The sequence below is a fragment of the Hypanus sabinus genome, chromosome X1 (assembly GCF_030144855.1).
Source record: "Hypanus sabinus isolate sHypSab1 chromosome X1, sHypSab1.hap1, whole genome shotgun sequence".
Classification (NCBI taxonomy): domain Eukaryota; kingdom Metazoa; phylum Chordata; class Chondrichthyes; order Myliobatiformes; family Dasyatidae; genus Hypanus; species Hypanus sabinus.
The window spans coordinates 44,189,678-44,210,698 of NC_082738.1; the positions used below are offsets into that span (position 1 = coordinate 44,189,678).

The window sequence follows — 21,021 nt, forward strand, 5'->3', positions numbered from 1 at the left end:
GTTCAACGTGTTGTGCATTCAGAGATGTTCTCTGCACACCATGGTTGTAATGTGGTGTTACCTGAGTCTCCTTCTTGTCAGTTTTAACCAGTCTGGCCATTCTCCTCTGATCTCTCTCATTAACAAGGCATTTGCACCCCCAGAACTGCCACTCACTGGGTGCTTTTTGTTTCTCGCACCATTCTATGTAAACTCTAGAGACTGCTGAATGTGAAAATCTCAGATCAGCAGTATCTGAGATACTCAAACCACCCCATCTGGCACCAACAATCATTCCACAGCAAGTCACCTAGATCACATTTCTTCTCCATTCTGATGTTTGGTCTGAACAACAACCAAAGCCCTTGACCATGTCTGCATGCTTTTATGCGTTGAGTTGTTGCCACATGATTGCCTGGGTAAATACTTGCATTAACAAGCAGCTATATCTAATAAAGTGGTTACTGGGTGTAAATCCCCAGCTGTGTTCAAAGTTCAAAGTAAATCTATTATCAAAGTATGTAAATATTACCATATACTACCTTGAGTTTCATTTTCTTGCAGGCATTTATAGGAAAAATACATACAAAACTGTACAAAAATGTACAGAAGTACATAAACAAGATCTGTCAAACAACCAATGTACAAAAGAAGACAAACTGCAAATATATATGCAGTGGAAATATATGTGTGAACTTGGCTGAAATGTGCCTGTTGACAGGTGTAGAAGCATAGTCAATACTTCCAAGATTCAAAAAATATTCAGTTTATACTGATCAATCAAAACTGTCCTGAATGCCATGAAATTTTAGTATATGAAATTATATTAAATGATTTAATTTCACAGATTAAACAAAAATTCCCAGCCAGGAGGATAGAGTCTGGTTTGATGGGCACTTGCTCCTCATTTTGATGAGGGGGATTGGGTGCATCTGAGTAACGAAGCATAGGGAGACCTGGTGGGAAATGGCGCCTGAGTAGTTCTTCCGCTCCTAGTGTGCCTAAACTATAGAATTTACGTAAATATCCCAGTAGAAGTAGGCCCTTCAGTGGCTTTATAATCATTTGGTTTCCGGAATGATTCATTACCAATAGAAAGTAATATTGGTAAACAATGAAAAAATTGCCAGTAATATCTCAGCTCAGAAGCTTGGCAGATACCAGGAAATTCATTCTATACCAATCCCCATACACAGGTTTAGGACAAAATCTACAACAGTCGGCAGAGTAAGGCTTGAACAATTTTGACCAAAACCAGTGACGCAAGGCAGTGAAGAGGAGTTGGAACTGGAACCCCAAACCGCTGCGCAGCGCGCCCGCCTTTCGCGATACGTTCGCAGACACAGTCGCAACATCCGAGTGTTGTTGGTTAGTTTCACTTTCCTGAACTTACGTGGAGTTTGCCTGCTGCTCTCATTTACTACAGGTTGCTTTCAGCGTAAGTTCTCGAGTTTTCCATCCACTTTAATTCACGAAGTGTCGATCAGGTTGTACCATTGCCGATTTCCTTTAGAGCTATACTGGGTCGGAACGCCAGATCCAGGCGGAAAGACCAATACTGGGGCGAATGGAACAGAACTCCAGTTCACAACTTGTCATTGAAAAAGAAAGTGAAGGTTTTTAATTTCACATGCCGGGGATCTTGTATACTGCAGCAATTTGGCAATTTTTATTTCGTGGGAAAGAATAACGAGCAGAGTATATGAAAAATCGAAAGTGAAAGTGTTGTCGCTCTTTAGAAAATAAGACGTAACTTGTTTTTCATGAATGTGTAAACAATCTTTCGTCGTGTTTTCCTTTGGTTACAGTGTTAAAATGTTAGCATGAACATAAAATAGCTATTAGAGTAATACAGCAGGGAAATAGGCCATTCGGCCCAACTAGTCCGAGCCGACCAGCGCAAATCTTTCCGTATGAATTCCAACGCCAAGCACTTGGTTCATAACCTAAATGATTCAAATGCTCATCTAGGTACGTTTTAAATGCTGTCGGCGACCTAGCATCATTTACTCGCTCCTGTAGGGTTTGAGGATCGCTGCATCCACTGTTGCATTAAGTAATGACTGAATTTTTAGACTGGTCAACCCTTTCCCACCCTACACCAGAGTCATGGGGTTATCGAGAGGGGCTGCATTGAAACGGGCATTTTGTCCCACTGAGTCCATGCTAACCATACTAGGATGGGATCGCGAGTTTAATGAATATAGTTAGCTAGTGACCAACCACGGCACTTTGGGTCAGAACGTTTAAAAGGACCATATCCCTTGAGTGAAGGAAGTTGCAAATATTTGACTCAAATCCTGAGAATGATCTTGCCTCCAGACTGAAAGTCAGTGAATTTCAGATCACCATCAAAAGAAAATAATTGTCGGGATTCGAGTTGATGATCACCGATTATATGACTAGCGTACAAAAAGTTTTTATTTTTTCATGCAATCACATACTGTAAAACTGAAATAATACACGATCTGACTATTTGGAGATCGCAATGGTTTGGCCTCAGGCTCACTTGGTGAAATTTGCTGTGCTCCAGTTAACCACACGGAGGCCTGCGCTCCCTTACCCCCCAGCAGGGCTTCAAGTTCTGTGCTTCTTCACTCACTGCAGCTCCAGTTCCTTCCCATCTACATATCCACATGTGTATCAGCATATTGATTACTTCCTTGTGAAATTTAACGCGAAACTTCACATCTTTGTGACAGGTTTACAATCTTGAAGCTTTGGAAATTACACCATGGAATTCCGTAAAAAAGAATGGGAGGTGAGTCCATTTTTGAACCCGTTTTATGAATTATATATGAATCAATTATATGAAATATAATTAAGTGGAGGTAATAATATATAATATTTACTTTATTGTTGCAAAACAATTGCTACTAGAGTGTACAATCATCACAGCGATATTTGATTCTGCTCTTCGCACTCCCTGGAGTACAAATCAATAGTAAATATAATAAAAATTTAAATTATAAATCATAATAAAAAATTAGAAAAGGGAAAGTAAGGTAGCACAAGACAGGTCCAGATATTTGGAAGGTACGGCCCAGATCCGGGTCAGGGTCCGTTCAGCAGTCTTATCACAGTTGGAAAGAAGCTGTTCCCAAATCTGGCCGTATGAATCTTCAAGCTCCTGGACCTTCTCCCGGAGGTAAGAGGGACAAAAAGTGTGTTGGCTGGGTGGGTCGTGTCCTTGATTTTCCTGGCAGCACTGCTCCGTCAGCGTGTGGTGTAAAGTGAGTCCAAGGATGGAAGATTGGTTTGTGTGATGTGCTGGGTTGTGCTCATGATCTTCTGCAGCTTCTTCCGGTCTTGGACAGGACAACTTCCATACCAGGTTGTGATGCACCCTAGAAGACTGCTTTCTACGGTGCACCTATAAAAATTAGTGAGGGTTTTAGGGGACAGGCCAAATTTCTTCAGCTCTCTCAGGAAGTAAAGGCGCTGATGGGCCTTCTTGGCAGTGGACTCTGCTTGGTTAGACCAAGTCAGGTCATTTGTGATATTCACCCCAAGGAACTTAAAGCTTTTGACCTGCTCCACCTGCACACCACCGATGTAGATGGGGTCGTGCGGTCCGCTACTCCTTCTGAAGTCACCAACCAATTCCTTCGTCTTGCTGACATTGAGGGATAGGTTATTGTCTTTGCACCATGCCACCAGGTTCTTAATTTCCTCTCTGTACTCAGACTCATCATAACCTGAGATACGGCCTACAATTGTGGTGTCATCAGCAAACTTATATATTGAGTTCAATGGAAACTTGGCTACACAATCATGGGTGTACAGTGAGTACAGCAGGGGGCTGAGTACACAGCCTTGTGGGCCACCAGTGCTCAGAGTGATTGTAGAGGAGAGCTTGTCCCCTATTTTTACAGCCTGGGTCCTGTCTGTGAGGAAGTTGAAGATCCAGCTGCAGATCTGAGTGCTAAGACCCAGGTTCCGGAGCTTAGGAATCAGTTTATTTGGAATGATGGTATTAAAAGCAGAGCTGTAGTCAATGAAAAGGAGCCTTACAGCCCTGCAAGCCTGCTCCATCATTCAATAACTTCATTCTGTACCTCAAGCCTGCTATCCTACCTGATCACTGTATATTTTGATTTGCATTTCCCTTAAAAATCTATCAATCTCAGCCTTGAATTTACTCAACTGCTGTGCATCAATGGTGGAGAATGCCAAAGGTTTATAATCTGCTGTGTAAGGAAATTCCGTATCATAGAATGAAGTGTCCAGACACTTACTATTGAATCTTGCCCATGGTTCTAAACTCCAGCACAAAGAAATGGCATCAGCTCTGCCAATCTCCCTCAGGACCCCAAATGAGTCATCTCACATTCTGCTAAACTCTGGGGAGTATAGAACATTATTACTCTCTCTGGCTTCAAAGGATAAATCCTTCTTCCCAGGAATCAACTGAGTGATTTCACAAATTACTGTCTCCAATGTTTAAATAGATCTCGTACTCTACTGAATGCAACCCTTTCCTGGAGCACAAATGCACGATGTCCTTTTTTTATTGGTGGAGTGTGCGTATGCATAAACCTTACTGGTGGACAGGTTAGTTGCTCACGCTTCAAGTTAGGATGACACAGTGCCTAGGAACTGGAGCAAAAACGCTCACTCAATTCACCCAAATGACCTTGTTCTTATTTGAAAATTCTGCCTTTTGCTCAGAGGTAACGTTTTACTTTATCTCCCTGATCAAATCTGGAATTTTAAAACTGTTTTATCAAATTCACTGGCAACTTTCAAACCACACGGAATACAAATCATATTTAAAGCACATAATGTAACTTTCCACTGTTGCTACTGTTGGTAATGGTATCATTCCATTGTCACCAAATCCTGGAAATAACTACTAAATAGTTTCATTGGGTATCTTCATTTGAGGTACTGCCACAGTTCATGCTGTTGGGGGGGGGGGGGGGTTTGTTGCCTTGCTGCTGGGGGGGGGGGCTTTGGGGTTCTAACATTTAAATGTCATTCATTCTTTGGGGCACTCCTGTGTTTTCAAAGCAAAAGAATTTCAGGATGTATATTGTATACAGCCCTCTGCCATTAAACGTACCCATTGAAACTTGGCTTGTCATTACCTTCTCAACAGTAATTAGAAATGCTCCACAAAAATACAAACAAAAAATTACAATGATCTTCCACAAACCACAAAGAATTGATATACTGGAGATTAAGATGATATTAGCTGAGATAGGAGTCTTGATTAAGACATCAGGAAAATTCTAACTTGTTTGGATAAAGTACTTTCTTTGTTAAAATTCCATGATTTTAACTAGGTATTTTGCTACATTTTATATTTTTGTTGTATTTAGATTAGTTGGAATACAACCTTAAAACAGAGAAGTCAGATAGGTTTGTCAGTGGCTTTGCGATTTCATCCAGTTAAACTTGGAAGCATTTAATTTAAAAAGCAATAAGTAACTTACAAAGAAGCAGTTTTTAAAATTTTCCTTGGCACAGAAGGAAATCACCTTTTGAATCTGGTTGTGGTTGGTTTTATATTGTGTGTTGGGATTTGTTACATTATTGCTGTGGACAGGGGCTTCATTGCCAATCACTGCAAAAGACAATTTGTTGGCAACGTAGCAACCATTGCCCCAGGATTTTGTAGAGACTTGTGAAATCATCAGCAAGTCTTGAAGTTACAAACATCTGAAGCAGAGCTGAGAATATTACTTATAACGATATCAAACTGTGTTTAGTAAGAGAATATGCTACAAGTATGGCCCTTATGCACATGTTGCTTACTTTTTACAGGGCTTGTTGGCTAATCCACGGAACCAGGCCGTGAATGGAGCCTCACAACTGCAAATACTGGAACATGAAATAGGAAGGCGCAAGGTCAGAATGTTGGGGTATTTTGTTAATTACCATGACTATGAATTCAGGGCACTGTAAATGTGTTTGAGAAAATTTCTTTTTTCCAATATTTCCAGTGAAATTACAAATGTACATTCCCAGATGCATAGAATAATTATTGTGAGTTTCAGAAAGTTACCGTGCAGTACAGTAAACATTTAGGAAGTCACATGGCATACTGTCCTTTACTGAAAGAACCTAGAAAAATATGAGCAATACACACAAAATGCTGAGGAGCTCAGCAGGCCAGGCAGCATCTATAGAAAAGAATACAGTCGACGTTTTGGGCTGAGACCCTTAATTAGAAACTGACGATCTTGGCCCGAAACGGCGACTGTTTATTCATTTCCGTAGATGGTGCCTGACCTCCTGAGTTCCTCCAGCATTGTGTGTGTGTTGCTCTGGATTTCCAGCATCTACAGAATCTCATGTGGTTTAGAAAATTATGAGTAAGGAGAGGAAAGATTAAGGACAAAGGAGTTCAGAGCTTAGAAGTATGAGTGGTGATTGCAGTGAAAGGGATAAAGTTCTTGAATGATCGCAGGATGGAAGCTGAGAGAGAGCTTCTCTTGATTGAAGAACCTAGAGCTCGTAGTTGTCACAGTCTCAGATTGAGGAATTGGCCAGACAGAACTGAGATGGGAAACTGTTATGAATCTCTGGAATTCTCTGTCCCAGAGGACTGCTCATTTGTTGAATATAAATGAGTGAAAAGTGGAGAGACTACAAAGTCTGACAAAGTCAAGCAAGAAGGAGACAGCGACGCATTAAATGATCTTATCAAATGGCAGGAGTGGTACAGTAGACTGCTCCTGTTCTCCTTCCACTCTGACATTACACAATATGAGAAGCAGCTTTCTTGCCACTTACAGACTCTGAAAGAGTTGATCAAAGTAGCAAGGAAGGAGATGAAAGAGTTTAAGATCTATTTTTATTATGCTGAAACTCAATGAAAATTATCTCGGAGAGTCAGGTTGTCAGAAAAAGTCTTCCACAACAGTTGTATGTATTAGATATGATATTGTGACAGATGAAAAAACATGATTAGAAGAATGACATTTCCTTGCCACCTTTCCTAAATCCAGTGGATTCCAGTTAATTGTTAATCCAGTTAATAACAGTTAAGTTAACACATCTTTGGTCCAATTAAGTGGCTGCCCCAGTTAGCCAAAGATTCATGGAGATAATTGAAAAGGTATGAAAAAAAACTACCATTTAACTGAGTAGCAAATTATGTACTTAAATACAGAACAAATTAGAACATTACCAATGCCACTACAGCGCTATAAAACTGTGCACTAGTTCCTAATAGTTATTAGTGGATGAATTCATCCAGTGTACACTGCCATGCTCATTTGATAGACTGTAAATGAACAAAATTAGCACAAACACCTGGTGCAGACAATGAACAGCCTTCATACAATGCAGCCTCCAAATCTTCATTTTAATTGTAACAGTCAAGCTGATTGTCGATAACTTCAAATTCTTTGTAGTTCCTAACTTCTTGAAGTAGTGAAATCATTTCATTTCCACTCCCAGCTGTTTTTGACATCTCCAAGTCTGAATGTTTGAAACCGCAGTGAGCGAAGCAGTTCTGAATTGACTTGCTGCTTATTTCTAGCCAACTCTCAGTGACAAAAACCACTGCTTTTTGAACATAAATACAGGCAGCTGAGGCTATTGAAAAACTGCTTGCTCCAAACACGGTGTAGTGTCTCATGGCCACACAATGCCAGTTAGAAACTGTTTGGCAACAGTTCCCTGACCCAGTTAAGCACCATACTGTCCCAAATAAATGAAGCGATTTCTGGCTATTTTCTCAATTAGTTTTTGTTCTTTTACAGTCATCCCAAATAAGTGGCTGTCCCAATTAGCCAATAGCCCAATTAACCAGAATCCACTGTATTTGCAATTTTGCAATTCACTTAGACAGCAGAAGTGGTTCTTTATTTAAAAAAAAAACTATTTTATATTCTACCAGGGCTGTTATAATTCGTTGTTAAAGGACAAGGAAGACTTGTTAAGGGCAAAACTTGAAGTTGAAGACCTGACAGCAAAATGCAATGCCCAGATTCAAGCATACCAAAAAAACTCTGAGGCTGACAAATTCGGAACTACAATTCAGGACCTTAACATTCAGGTTGGCATTTCTATAGTCTGTATTTATTTTTATTTGTGACCAACTTAATAACACTTAATATGAAGCAATGGTTTTTCCATTTTATGCATGGTGCTTGTAAATCCGGTATTTGAACAAGGCGGTTTAATAATCAGGACAAGTGGAAATTGTGGATTAAACAGCAAGAAGATTCTGTTAGAGTTCTTTAGATTCCATTCTTGTTCTCCTGTTTACATCTCCCCAGATACCTGTCTACCTTTGCTTCCAACAGGTCATACCCAGACTTTCATCTTTGATCTCTATGCTTTTGGAGGAACCATCTTATTTTTGCTTTATATTAAATTAGGTTAATACTTCATCAGGATGACTGCAGAGACATGGTACAGTATGAGTGTGCTAGCTCTGTGTACCTATTACTGTTCAGGCTGCTGATCCTGTCTTACACTGTAAGTAGATTAATAACTGACCAATGTAGGATTGTTGTGACTGGCTTTATTTGAGAGGCTTAGTTTTTAACAAATGTATGGAATAGTGTTTGATTTGGGGGAAGTGGTTGCAATGAACTGTAGATTTAATAGCAGTGATCTAAACTGTGCAATGGTTTGGAGAAATGAAGAAGAGTTGTCTACACACAAAGCACTGATTTTAAGGAAGGCTTGACAGGTGAGTGGTTTACTTTCTTGGCCTCTTATTTTCATTTATTTGTATTGTATTTATGTTAAATACTTCTAACATTGGCAGGAAGTCAACATGTACTTAAAAGAGAAATTAAATGGTGACCCAGTTTCCCTCCGGGTGTTCCAGTTTCATCCCACATTCCAAAGATGTATGGGTTAGTAGGTTAATTGGTCACGTGGGTGTAATTGGGCGGCGTGGACTCATCGGGCCAGAAGGGCCTGTTACCGTGCTGTGTCTCAAAATAAGCAAACAAGCAAATAAAATGATGAATGAATGAATAAACAACTAACAGTCTCAGCCTGATCTTACAAGGGGAGCACCTTCATTGAAGCTGTTTCTCAGATTAGGACTGAGATTTTCTGGAATTTCTTTCTGGTCACTTCTGCTTGTTACTTGTGGCAGAATGAAAATGCTCAATTGTCATAAGTTAGAGGAACGGATGGGTATGTGTGGTGCCCTCTGCCATAGGCAGCTCCAGAATATGCTTCATCAAAGAAGGAACCCTGTAGTCTGAACTTGCTAAAACTACCTCATAGGATTCAGTACTTTTATTGATCTATGTTTGCTCTTTGGCAGGAGAAATTGAAGGAAGTGGAGAAAAAAATTGAGAATGTTATCGAGGAGCAGAATACAGTAAAGGAGAAGTTAACAGACCTCAATGAGCAGAAAGCAATGTTGGAGAGGCAGAGTAAGGTAATGGAGTTCTGTTAGTTGACCAAAAATGATAGAGTAAAGTTGTCTCTGCGCAATGGTCAGGATCGACTAATCACATAAGACGACTATCTTGGTGATGACCTGCACTGGCAGGTGCCCATGAATTGTGACCTGGGATCATGGTGGGTTAGTGGTATGAGCAAAAATAAGAAGCAACAATATGAAGGTCAGAGGAAACCAATGGCATGTGCAGGATGTCTGGAGTTACGTTGAAATAGTTTGGAGAGAAGAAATTCTTCCAGGAGATTCTCTCTCAATGATTTCTAGTAATCTGCGTGCATACATTGATATAATTGTGAATACTGTTCCCTCTAAGCTGTATGGGTACTCAGCCACGTGGTAACCGAAATGTTCCCGTGCACATAGTCTTTGTTGCCACGCAAGTGGAATTGGAACTAGAGAATATTTACGAAATGTGATTTTCTTTCTATTTCATTATACCCTTCAATTAATTAATTAAATCAAAAGTATATGATTTTTCCATTTTCATTCAAAATTTTCATGGTATGCATATTACAAAAACATTTAAAGAGCTGCACAGTTTTCAGGCCTGTAAACATTTCCTGCTCAGAGCAATGGTTAGTCTGTGCAGTTGTAAAAAATATTAGAGGGAACATTGCTTGCAGATAATACTTTGCGCAGATGTCTCATTAAGAATGATTTGGCCAATCACAGCCTCTAATATTGGGCTGTATGCCTTAATAATCTCCTGTCAATGTATTAATGAAAAGATACTTTTACATAAGTGCTACACTCTTGTTTTCCATGTCAATCACGTTCACATTTGGGCTTTCTATAGGTTTCTTCATGTATGCCTGAGAAAAAATGGGTTTTTGCTGGCCAAGAAACAGAGAAGAATAAACAGGAAGTAAAATTTGATGTCAAGCCAAAGATACAATATCCAATCAAAGGGGGATGTGCCCTGATCACTTTTGATGATGTCAAAGGTAGGATACTTCTCCTCATCAGTAAGTTTAGGGAAATGGGATGAATTATAACAATCACTACCAGTGCCGATTCAGTCACGATTCTGATGAGCAAGATTAAAGAGTTAAACACTGAATGTGGAGTTAGCTCCTTGTTTCCAGTAGGGAGAAGACTGTTTACATTCTGCTGGTAACTGTCCCAGAGAAACATTGTAGATGCATTGCTAAATCAAATACAAAAGATCTTGATGCTGCCTCAGAGCCTTTACTCAACGGTTTTACTTTATGATGTAGACATTTCTGGCAAGGCCAAAATTTGTTGCCCATTCCCTGTTGCCCTTGACAAGTTGGTGCTGAACTGCCATCTTAAACGGCTACAATCCTTCTGATGAAGGTAGGAAAGGAGTAGAAGCGTGTATGTTAATGATGAACGAGCGATCGGCAGTATGCTTCCAAGTCAGGATTCTGTTCGACTTGGAGAAGGATTGTCAGTGGATGGTGTTCCCTCGCAGCAGCTCCTTTGTCTGTCCTGGTGGTAGAGGTCACATGTTTTCATTCTGGGTGAGTAATGAGCCAAATAACAAGAGTGCATCTTGTCAATAAGCTACTGTTTTGGGTAGTGCGAATGGTACTTATTAAGCAGGCTGCTTGCCCCTGGATGGGGTCAAGCTTTCTAGGTGTTGAATGAGATGCAGCTGTCTGAGAAGTGGTAAGTATCACATTGCGCTCCTGAAAGACTCTGAGATGTCAGGAGGTGAGTTATTTACCACAGCCTTCCTCTCGCAGTTACAATATTTGCACGTTGAGTTTCTGATGTAACATTAGCTTAAAGATTAGCTTTATTTGTCCCACGTACATTGAAACATCCAGTGAAGTGTGTTGTTTGCATCAAAGCAAGTTAGCGAGGAAGCCCGCAGTGAGTGATGACTGCCCCCAGAAAACTGTGTTGGAGGATTTGGTGATGGTAAAGCTTATGAATATTGAGGATAGGTAGTGATCCTGAATTCTATTAACCAATATGACAGAATGAGTCGATAGTTCAGTAGAGCTTCTTATTCACCATCTGGCACACCGAGTGACAATTGCATGCTTTCCAAACCCTCGCCAGGGCTCCCATTCCAACACTCCTTTTGAAGATACTAGTCCCCCAATCCCGCACTCTCTTTAAACTTACCAATAGGATGGAGTATGGCTGTGTAACCTCTGACAGAAAGCAAATTTGAAATGTGTCGGAGTATAGATAAAATAACATCTGACAGACCAGATGATTTGCAGGCCCAGCACTGACAAAGTCCTGAAAATGGCAAATTAATAAGGTTATACTATATTGATTAGAAATTCAGTCGCAATAAACACAGCTTTCTGTAGTAGCTGTTTGAGATTTTTTTTGTTGAAGTCGATGTTACTGTAACTCTGAAATAGATTAAATGCACAGACTATGTTGCACGTTTACTACAAGTGACCATGAAACACTTTCTACCCATTGTGGTTTTCATTGTATTACCTGGAAGTACCTATAACTATAACCAGAAGCATCAAACTTACATCTTATGAGTCTTTAAATTTTTTTAAAAAATTGTTATTACAGTTGCTAGCAGGATATTGGAGATGGGATGTCACAAGATTGAACTTGGAGAGTGTTCAATTAATATAGAAGCTCATCCAGTGAAGCTGCCGACAGTGGAAGAAATTGAAGTAAGTCTGATTGTTGCCTGCAGATCATCCTCCTAGTGAAACCAGAGCCGATTCTCACCAACAGAACCTTTCCCATTATTGGTCCTTGTCCCAATAATTTTGCCTTCTGTTTCCTGGTTATAAGTTGGGATCAGTATCATCTATCAGAGCCAGTTAAGTAGTTCATTTCCATGTATCTTGCTTGTGTGCATTGGCCATAAAGAAGGGCACAAGTGTAAGGCAGTGTCCTTTGCTACACTGCCATAATACTCTTCAATTTGTCTGCAGCTGCTTGAGTACAATGTTCTGTCCAGTGCTATGCCCTCATTTCATCCCATGGTTGACATGAAAGCACTTCAACAATGAATATTAAGGATTAGAAACACAGCTGCACTAAACATACCCTTGAAATTTGTTTCAATTAAAATCAGCAATGACTTTTTGCCCCCAACCTCCTGCAACTTCTTTCTAGTGTTAACTGTTGGTGCCCCACTCCCTTTCCTTATTTAAAAGTTACATCTTATTGGCACCATCTAGTGGTGTGCGATCAGCTTTCATCAGTACACTGAAGGCTCCTGGGTCTGTCAGCTATAATGAGCCCTCAGCTGTCATTCAGTTAGTAATTCCAAAAAGGGAGGGTTGTAGATCCCTCTCTGGACAGATGAATGGAAAATCTAGGCCGCCCTTCGCTGCGCCACGTTAGGATCTCTCCAGAGTCAGAGATATTGTTTTATGGATGAGGTGTTAAACTGAGGTCTCATCTACTCAAGATTCAGTGTTACTTTTCCAAAAGAGAGCCAATTAAGACCACAAAAAGAAATTATCCAGCTACTGTCATACTGTCATTTGAGGGAGTCAATACTTGAAAGATATATTTCATATGTCAGAGCTGTAGCCCACTTAGTTCCATCATGTATAGGGCTGATCATTTACAGCGCCTATTGCTTCCACAGAATCCTGAAGGAACCTAGCAGGTCAGGCAGCAGAAATAAGCCTAAAATATTGACCATTTATTTCCCTCCATAGCTGCTGCCTGACCTGCTGAGTTCCTCCAGGATTTTGCATGTGTGTTACACTGGAGATGCTGGCAGCAAAGTCTGCTGTTGACTGGGTTAGGCTGTTGATCAACATGTGGAGTAGATGCTGCATGTTCACTACAATGGGTTGGGCTCTGCCAAACAAAGGTTCAGTTGTTATATATTGATGCTATTATAATATATCCTGGGGCGATTCCAGATCCCAACCTGTCAGCCACTATAGAATGGATATTGTTGCGATCTCTTGTGAGTTTTATGTAGCCGGTTAATGACTCTGACCTGTGCTGAATCTACCACCTGTCTCCATGAAGTAAGAAACTCAATATCGAAGATTATGACAACACACACAAAATGCTGGTGGAACACAGCAGGCCAGGCAGCATCTATAGAGAGAAGCACTGTCGACGTTTCAGGCCGAGACCCTAAGGGACCCTCGGCCCGAAACGTCGACAGTGCTTCTCCCTATAGATGCTGCCTGGCCTGCTGTGTTCCACCAGCATTTTGTGTGTGTTGTTTGAATTTTCAGCATCTGCAGATTTCCTCGTGTTTGCTCATTGAAGATTATGAACTCTTCCTGCAGATTCAGACCAAAGTTTGCAAATACAGAGTGCTGATTTCAGAAGTCCCAAAGTTTCTTGTAACTGACCAGATGATGGACAAGTTAGAACTTCATTTCAGCAAACAAAAAAACAATGGAGGAGAAGTGGACAATATTGAGTTCTTGGAAGATTCTGGAAATGTGGTGATCACATTTGCTGATTGTGGAGGTAAGATATTAAAAGTAATGTTTTCTGAAAATCTATGCATATATCCTTGATATTATTAATCTTTTCTTTATGATTTCACAAATTTTTACTGATCTTCATGCTGAGGGATGACCTGGTTCTTGTTCTTCTTAAGCCCATCAACACAACTGGGGCACGGGCCATTGACAGCACCTCACCAGAGTCCTCTGTCTTGGGCCGAAGGTTGATGGGCCCTGTGGCTCCAGCTTTCAGTAAAAGACTTCATATGTCTTCCACATGAAGACCCTTTCTCCTTCAGGGATGAAGTCTTTGGAGCTTCTGTTGACATTTCTGTAGCTCTGCGTTTTTATGGGATGGGGTTGCTAGCTCCATGCCCAGTCCTCCTCCTTTCACAGCCGGGCCTGGAACCATCTGTGGCAGAGTTGGCAACCTGATAGAAATATACAGAATTATGAGAGGGATAGATAAGGTAGGTAGTCTTTTTCAGAGGGTGGGAATGTCAAATACAGAGGACATAGTTTTACGGTGAGGGGGAAAAGTTTAAAAGAGATATACAAGGCAAGTTTTTTACACAGAGGGTGGTACGTACCTGGAATGCATTGCCAGTGGAAGCTAATATGACAGCAGCGCTTATGAGACGTGAACAGCCAGAGAATGGAGGGATATAGACTGTGTGCAGGCAGATGGGATTAGTTGAAATTGCCAACATAGAAGCTGTGGTCTGAGAGGCATGTTCTTGTGCTGTGCTGTTTTAAAAATCCCACGAGTATCTTTGGCCAACATCATTTCCAGCTTTTCACCCTTTCAAGAATGTCTTCACTTTTTTAGAATCACATTTGCCTGCTGGTCTTGTGAGGAACTGTGACTGCATAGATCACTCCAAAAAGCAATTGTGAAGGTTTTATTTAAGCTCAGTTACGTTAGTTTACGTTATGTATTCCTCTAAACTACATTTGTAAAGTCCATTGGGATATCCTACTGTGCTAAAAATGCTATGTACTGTAAATAAACAGTCAACATTTCCCTTCAAGAACCTTCATCAGGACTGGAAAGAAAGGGAGAAGAAGCCAGAATAAGAAGGTGGGGAGGGGGGAAGGGGAAGGAGTACAAGTTAGAAGGTGATATGTGATGCCAGGTGAGGGGGTAGATGGGCAGGGGAGAGGGGGAGAATGAAATGAGAAGCTGGGAGCGATAGGTGGAAAGGGTAAAGGGCCAGGTAGGAGTTCCTGGTGCCCACCCATTTTAATTCTACTTCCCATTCCCATTCCAACATGTCTGTCCAAGGCCTCCTCTACTACCACAGTGAGGTCACTCTCAGGTTGGAGGAGCAACACCTCATATTCTGTCTGGGTAGCCTCTAACCTGAGGTCATGAACATTGATTTCTTTAACTTCCAGTAATTTCTCCCCACTCTAGCTTCTCTCTCTTTCCATTCTCCTTCTGGCTCTCCTCTTACCCCCTCTTTTCTCCTCACCTGCCCATCACCTCCCTCTGGTGCTCCTCCTCCTTCCTTTTCTCCCATAGCTCACTTTCCTCTCCTATCAGATTCCATCTTCTTCAGCCCTTTACCTTTTCCACCTAACACCTCGCAGCTTCTCACTTCACCCCCCTCTCCCCCTCACTTGACTATACCTATCACCTGCCATCTCGTACTCCTTCCGCTCTCCCCACCTTCTTATTCTGGCTTCTTCCCCCTTCCTTTCCAGCCCTGATGAAGGGTCTCAGCCCGAAACATTGACTGTTTATTTTTCTCCATAGACGCTACCTTACCTGCTGAGTTCCTCCAGTATTTGGTGCGTGCTACTATGATCCTGAATCTTGAGTTAATCTTGAGTCTTCTTGAGTTAAGAAGCTCAGCATTGAAATGCATGAATTCTTCCTGCAGAATCAGACTCACATATGCAGACACAGAGTGCAGGTCAGGAAAGTTGGGTGTTCTGGCCACAGGAAAAGATACACATCTGGTGATTTCCCCCCAACCCACCATCTTTTATTGTCATGTGCCTTGCTGCCAGATTACCCAGCAGCCTAACCTTTGGGTAATTTGCTGCCCTTGTAACCACTTACTGGTGGGAGTGGGGAGCAAGTTGGAAGGAACAAGTGAACGATATTGGAGATGTCAGCAAAGTAATTGCAATGACATGGAAATACTTGCAAGACATTGTCTGGATAACAAACTGTTTTATACATTTAATTTTTTCTCTAGTTGCTGAGAATTTGACAAATACAGAGTTTCATCGGGTGACATTTCGGGGATGTGACAAAACAGCCATTTTAAAGGTCTCTCCATTTATTAATGGAGAAATTGTGCACATAAAGGTATAGAATTTACTTCTTACTTTATCAGGGTGATTGTAAAGCAGGTAAAGTTATACCATATGGGAAAGCCGGAAGAAAATGCATGCATGATATATTTCTGATGGGTGTATTGAGTTTGTGGTTGTAAGTTTATATAGTAGAATTGACAGTATGGCAGGTGGAGGTGCTGATCAACTCTATGGCTGGAACAACTGATAGGAAGATCAAACACATTTTTACATTGCCAGCATTTGATACTTTCTTTTCTATCGCTTCACTATTGCTCTGGCTCACCTGGTGGCACTTACGTTTCTCTGTCAGGTTCCAGATTCAATTCCCACACCAGGAATTTGAGTTTGGAAATCGAGGCTAAACTCAATAATCTGATGAGGATTGCCTGCTCAGTGATAAGACCATAAAACAAAGAAACAGAATTAGGCCATTCAGCCCATCATGTCTGTTTCACCATTCCATCAAGGGTGATTTATTATCTCCCTCAACCCCTTCTTCTGCCTTATTCCCGTAACCTTTGATGCCCTGACTAATCAAGAACCTATCAGCCTCCACTTTAAATATACTCAATGACTTGGCCTCCACAGATTCACACCCCTCTAGCTAAAGAAATTTTCCCTCATCTCTGTTCTAAATGATTGTCCCTCTATTCTGAGGCTGTGCCCTTTGGTCCTAAACTCACCACTGTAGGAAACAACCTCTCCACATACACTCTGTCTGGACCTTTCAATATGTTTCAATGAGATACCCCCACATTCTTCTAAATTCCGATAAGTACAGGCCCAGAGCCGTCAAATAGTTCTCATACGTTAACCCTTTCATTTCTGGGATCATTCTTGTGAACCTCCTCTGGACCCACTCCAATGCCAGCACATCTTTTCGTAAATAAGAGGACCAAAACTGCTCACAATACTCCAACTGTTGTAATGCGATCTCATTGACTTCTGCACAAGATTTTAAAATGGGAAAATCCCAGGACATTATTTTGAAAAATAGGGAAATTATCCCTGATATCCTAATTCTATTTTATCATTCAATTTTTTGGTAAGGAATAATCATTTGGTTATAGGAGCTTGTTGCATGAAAATTTCATATTACCAATTTTATGCTTGAGATTACAATTTCAAAGTTAATTGTCTATAAAATGCCAGGATAACTGGAAAGGGATGCATAAAGTGTTAGAGAAATGTACATCATGTCTGAATACACATGTGCTATATTTTTCACCCTTTTCTTTCATCCTGCTCATTCATCAGCTATTAACATATGGAAGAAAGAGTGAATTAGTTGAAGCTGGGTCAGCAAGCCAGAAAGAAAATGGGCGACATAATCAGTACAAATGGGGCAATGTCGGCAATGCCACAGCACCATAAGCGATTCACGTTACTTTCCACCCACTACATTATCTACCTTTTTCTTTCTCTTCAAAATACTGCCTCACTAGCTTCAGCTTTGTGCTATACTGCCTGCTGTACTCTGGACAACTTACACATTGTGTTATTTTCTGTTCTACCCTCAGGTAAACGAAGTTATTTCTAAAAAGAGTGTGCTGCTTACTGGAATTCCGGATATACTGGATGAAGAGCATCTTAAAGACTTCTTGGAGATTCATTTTCAGAAACCGAGAAATGGAGGTGGGGAGGTGGATGCGATCACATATGTCCCTCGGGGGAAAAGTGCATTAGCTTGGTTTGAGACAGAATAATCATTAACATAATATACTCATTAACATAATATCTTAAGGTTATTATGAAAGGAATACAGGAATGTTAAATATTACCTCAGAATGGCTAACTTCTCATATTTGATTTTTAGATAATGTTAGTGTCCATATTACCCAACTGGACAATAATGTGTCTGTCAAAGGAGTGTGCTGGGAACCAGCCATAGCATGAGCCTATCCCTCTCCCAGCCTGGCCAATACTTATAAATCATGTTAAAGATGAATGTGCACATGTCTGATATGTGCACTTGGTTAAGGTGTGTTTTCAAAATGTTTCAAAGTTAAATTCATGCTGGCGGGTAGTTTGATATTAAGCTGGGGAAAAGGACTTGCAGTTCCCTCCATCTGAAGAACATAAGACTCACAGTAGTTGTGAGGCAAAGTTATTTTCTCCAGAACTATCGCTACAGGCACCATAAAGCCATTAGGAATGTGTTCTGCCTTTCCCTGTTGGTATAATGTGGCTAACCTCAAGAATTATGTGATGTGTGGACTGTTGACATAATTATGACCGAACTGTTTTGTAATGTTGGGAACTTTTTACTCTCAGTGAACAAAACGAGATGGCAGAGAGTCTAAATTGGAACAAAATGCCCATTGCGATGCCCAGAACAAGTATATAAGTATCCCTCAGTGATTTTGCTTTGATACCCTCATTGTTGGCTGCCTTTGTATTTGTAGACCATGTTGCAATAAAAGATAGGACTAATCATTACAGTCCAATTATGGGACTGGAGTCTCGGGTAGACCTAATTCTGGTGAATGCCGTAAAATTAACTGTAAACTCCAAAATCTCCCTCAGCTCTGCAAGCCCCGCTTCTTTGTTATTTCTGAAGTTAATCTCACCACCATTCATGGTTAAGGTCCTAAGCTGTGGAATTCTCCTCCTCACTTCCTCTGCCTCTCCCCTTTTAGGACACTTCCATCTGAAAAAGATTCATAGGTACCCAGCTCGAAGGACTTGACTACCATTGGGCCATTAATGTTAATATTCCAGGTTATATCTTAAGATATAAATACATTTGTAGTTTTCATTTTGCAGATAAAAATTATCTTTTGGTGACTTTATGCTGTGTCCGTTTATGTTGCTGAAGGTGTTACAGAGCTTTGTGGTCAGGACGGCTGTTGGAACTCAGAAAGTCAGGCAGCATCTATGGAGAGGATTAGCAGTCAACATTTCAGGCCAAGATCCTTCATCGGAACTGGAAAGGACGGGGGCAAAACCAGAATAAGAAGAATGGGGTGGAGGGAAGGAGGAAGGAGTAAAATCCAGCAGGTGATAGGTGAGGGGGAAGGTGGTTGGGTGAGGGGGAGAATGAAGTAAGAAGCTGGGAGCTGATAGGAGGAAGAGGTAAAGGGCTGAAAAAGAAAGAATCTGATAGGAGAGGATGAAGAACGGGGAATGAGAAGGGGAGCCAGAGGGAGGTGATGGGCAGCTGAGCAGAAGAAATGGGAAGAGAGGGTAACCAGAATGGTGAATGGAAAAAAGAGAGTGGGGGGAAGGGGAGAGGAGTAATCCCCAGAAGATAGAGAAATCAGTGTTCATTGCCATTAGGTTGGAGTCTACCCTAATGGAATATGATATAAATTTGTAGAGTGCTCAATAGTTCCATTTGATATCAGAGGATGTATACAGTATACAACCTGAAATTTTTACTCTCTGCAGACATCCACAAAAACAGAAAAAAACCCAAAGAATGAATGACAAAAAGAAGTTAGAACCCCAAAGCCCTCTCCCCCCCCTCACATGCACAAACAGCAGCAAAGCATCTACCCTCCCCCCTTTAGCACAGCCCGCAGAGAGAGACCATGATCTGCAGAACAACAAAAACTGTTGTTCACCCGACGATTTGACATGTTACAGGCTCTCTCTCTCTCTCTCTCACCAACAAGAGACAGCTGTCGGCACAGCAAGGGCAGAGCAACAAAACATTCGCTTAGCGACATCTTAACTGTTGCCAATGACCTTAGAAATGGTGGGTGTAACGTTCCCATTCTGGGAAAAATCAATTTCAACTTCATAATGTCAAAAACCATCACTTAATGTTATTGAATTTCTAAGTACCTATATAAATCTCTCTGAAAAAAGCTTTTGGTCATCGATTTTAATAACTTCTCATGTTATTTGATGTCTGATTCTCTTTGCATTTAAACTCTTGTGAAGTGCCTTCGGACCTTCTTCTGCAGACCTCATACAAATAAAAGTTGTTTATTTTGAACAGAGGTTTGAGATTTTCTATTAATAACATCCTTATACATCTATGTTGAATTAACAGTCATTGGCTGCTTATGTCTTTTAAAAATGCATTTTCTATTTTCTATAGAAGATTCTATATAGTATTTTCTATAGAATTATACATACATACAGTTACATATGCAAATATAGGTGACCATTTTAAGGTTTATAATTAATATATTCTTTTAAAATGACTAAATAGTGAACAACCTATTTTTAATGTTTGTTAGACCATAAGACATAGGAGCTGAATTATGTCATTTGGCCCGTATAGTCTGCTCCACTATTCCATCATGCCTGATTTATTATCCCTCTCAACCCGATTCTCCTGCCTTCTCCCGTATCCTTTGAGGCTCTGACAAGTCAGGAACCTATCAACTTCCGCTTTAAATGTACTCAATGACTTGGCCTTCGTGGCTGTCTGTGCAATGAATTCCATAGATTCACTGCACCCTGGCTACAGAAATTTCCTCCTCATCTCCATTCTAAATGGATATCCCTCAATTCTGAGTCTGTGCCCTCTGGTCATTATCTTCCCCGCTACAGGAAATATCCTCACCACATCCACTATATCTAGATAGGTCTCAATGACACCCCCCCCACATTCTTCTAAAATCCAGTGTGTACAGGCCCAGAGCCGTCAAATGATCCCTCTACGTAACCGTGTCATTTCTGGAATCATTCTTGTGAACCTGCTCTGGACTCTTCCCAATGCCAGCACATTTTTTTCTTAGGTAAGGGCCCCAAAACTGCACAGGATACTCCAAGTGCAGTCTGATCAATGCCATATAAAGTCTCAGCATTTAATCCTTTTATATTTTAGCCTTCACGAAATGAGTGCGAACATTACGTTTGCCTTCCTCACCACCGACTCAACCTGTAAGTTAACTTTTAGGGAATCCTGCACAAGGACTCCCAAGTCCTCTTGCATCTCTGATTTTGGAATTTCCTCCCCTTCTAGAAAATAGCCTCCACCTTTATTCCTTCTACCACGCATGACCATACGCT

At 40.8% G+C, this 21,021-nt stretch overlaps 1 protein-coding gene across 4 annotated transcripts; it reads left to right on the plus strand.

The window, feature by feature from the left end:
- The first annotated feature begins 1,166 nt into the window (after nucleotides 1–1,166).
- Nucleotides 1,167–19,996, plus strand: ifi35 (interferon-induced protein 35). 4 transcript variants are annotated; one of them, XM_059956511.1, is made up of 10 exons: nucleotides 1,167–1,347; nucleotides 2,682–2,740; nucleotides 5,749–5,832; nucleotides 7,832–7,990; nucleotides 9,224–9,340; nucleotides 10,161–10,308; nucleotides 11,876–11,982; nucleotides 13,579–13,765; nucleotides 15,951–16,063; nucleotides 17,574–19,996. In XM_059956511.1, exons 2-10 carry the CDS (start codon nucleotides 2,714–2,716, stop codon nucleotides 17,757–17,759), a joined length of 1,128 nt encoding a protein of 375 aa, XP_059812494.1. In that variant the 5' UTR covers nucleotides 1,167–1,347; nucleotides 2,682–2,713; the 3' UTR covers nucleotides 17,760–19,996. The 4 variants fall into 4 exon arrangements, with proteins under 4 accessions (XP_059812494.1, XP_059812493.1, XP_059812496.1 ...); XM_059956510.1 differs by having other exon boundaries at nucleotides 1,169–1,417; XM_059956513.1 differs by lacking the exon at nucleotides 1,167–1,347 and adding an exon at nucleotides 1,538–1,585.
- Nucleotides 19,997–21,021: the final 1,025 nt, after the last annotated feature.

Coding starts and splice junctions, on each gene's coding strand:
- ifi35 (XM_059956511.1), top strand. CDS start 2,714: ATGGAATTCCGTAAAAAAGAATGGGAG. Junction 7,991..9,223: donor TTCAGGACCTTAACATTCAG/GTTGGCATTTCT, acceptor GCTCTTTGGCAG/GAGAAATTGAAGGAAGTGGA. Junction 16,064..17,573: donor GAGAAATTGTGCACATAAAG/GTATAGAATTTA, acceptor TTCTACCCTCAG/GTAAACGAAGTTATTTCTAA.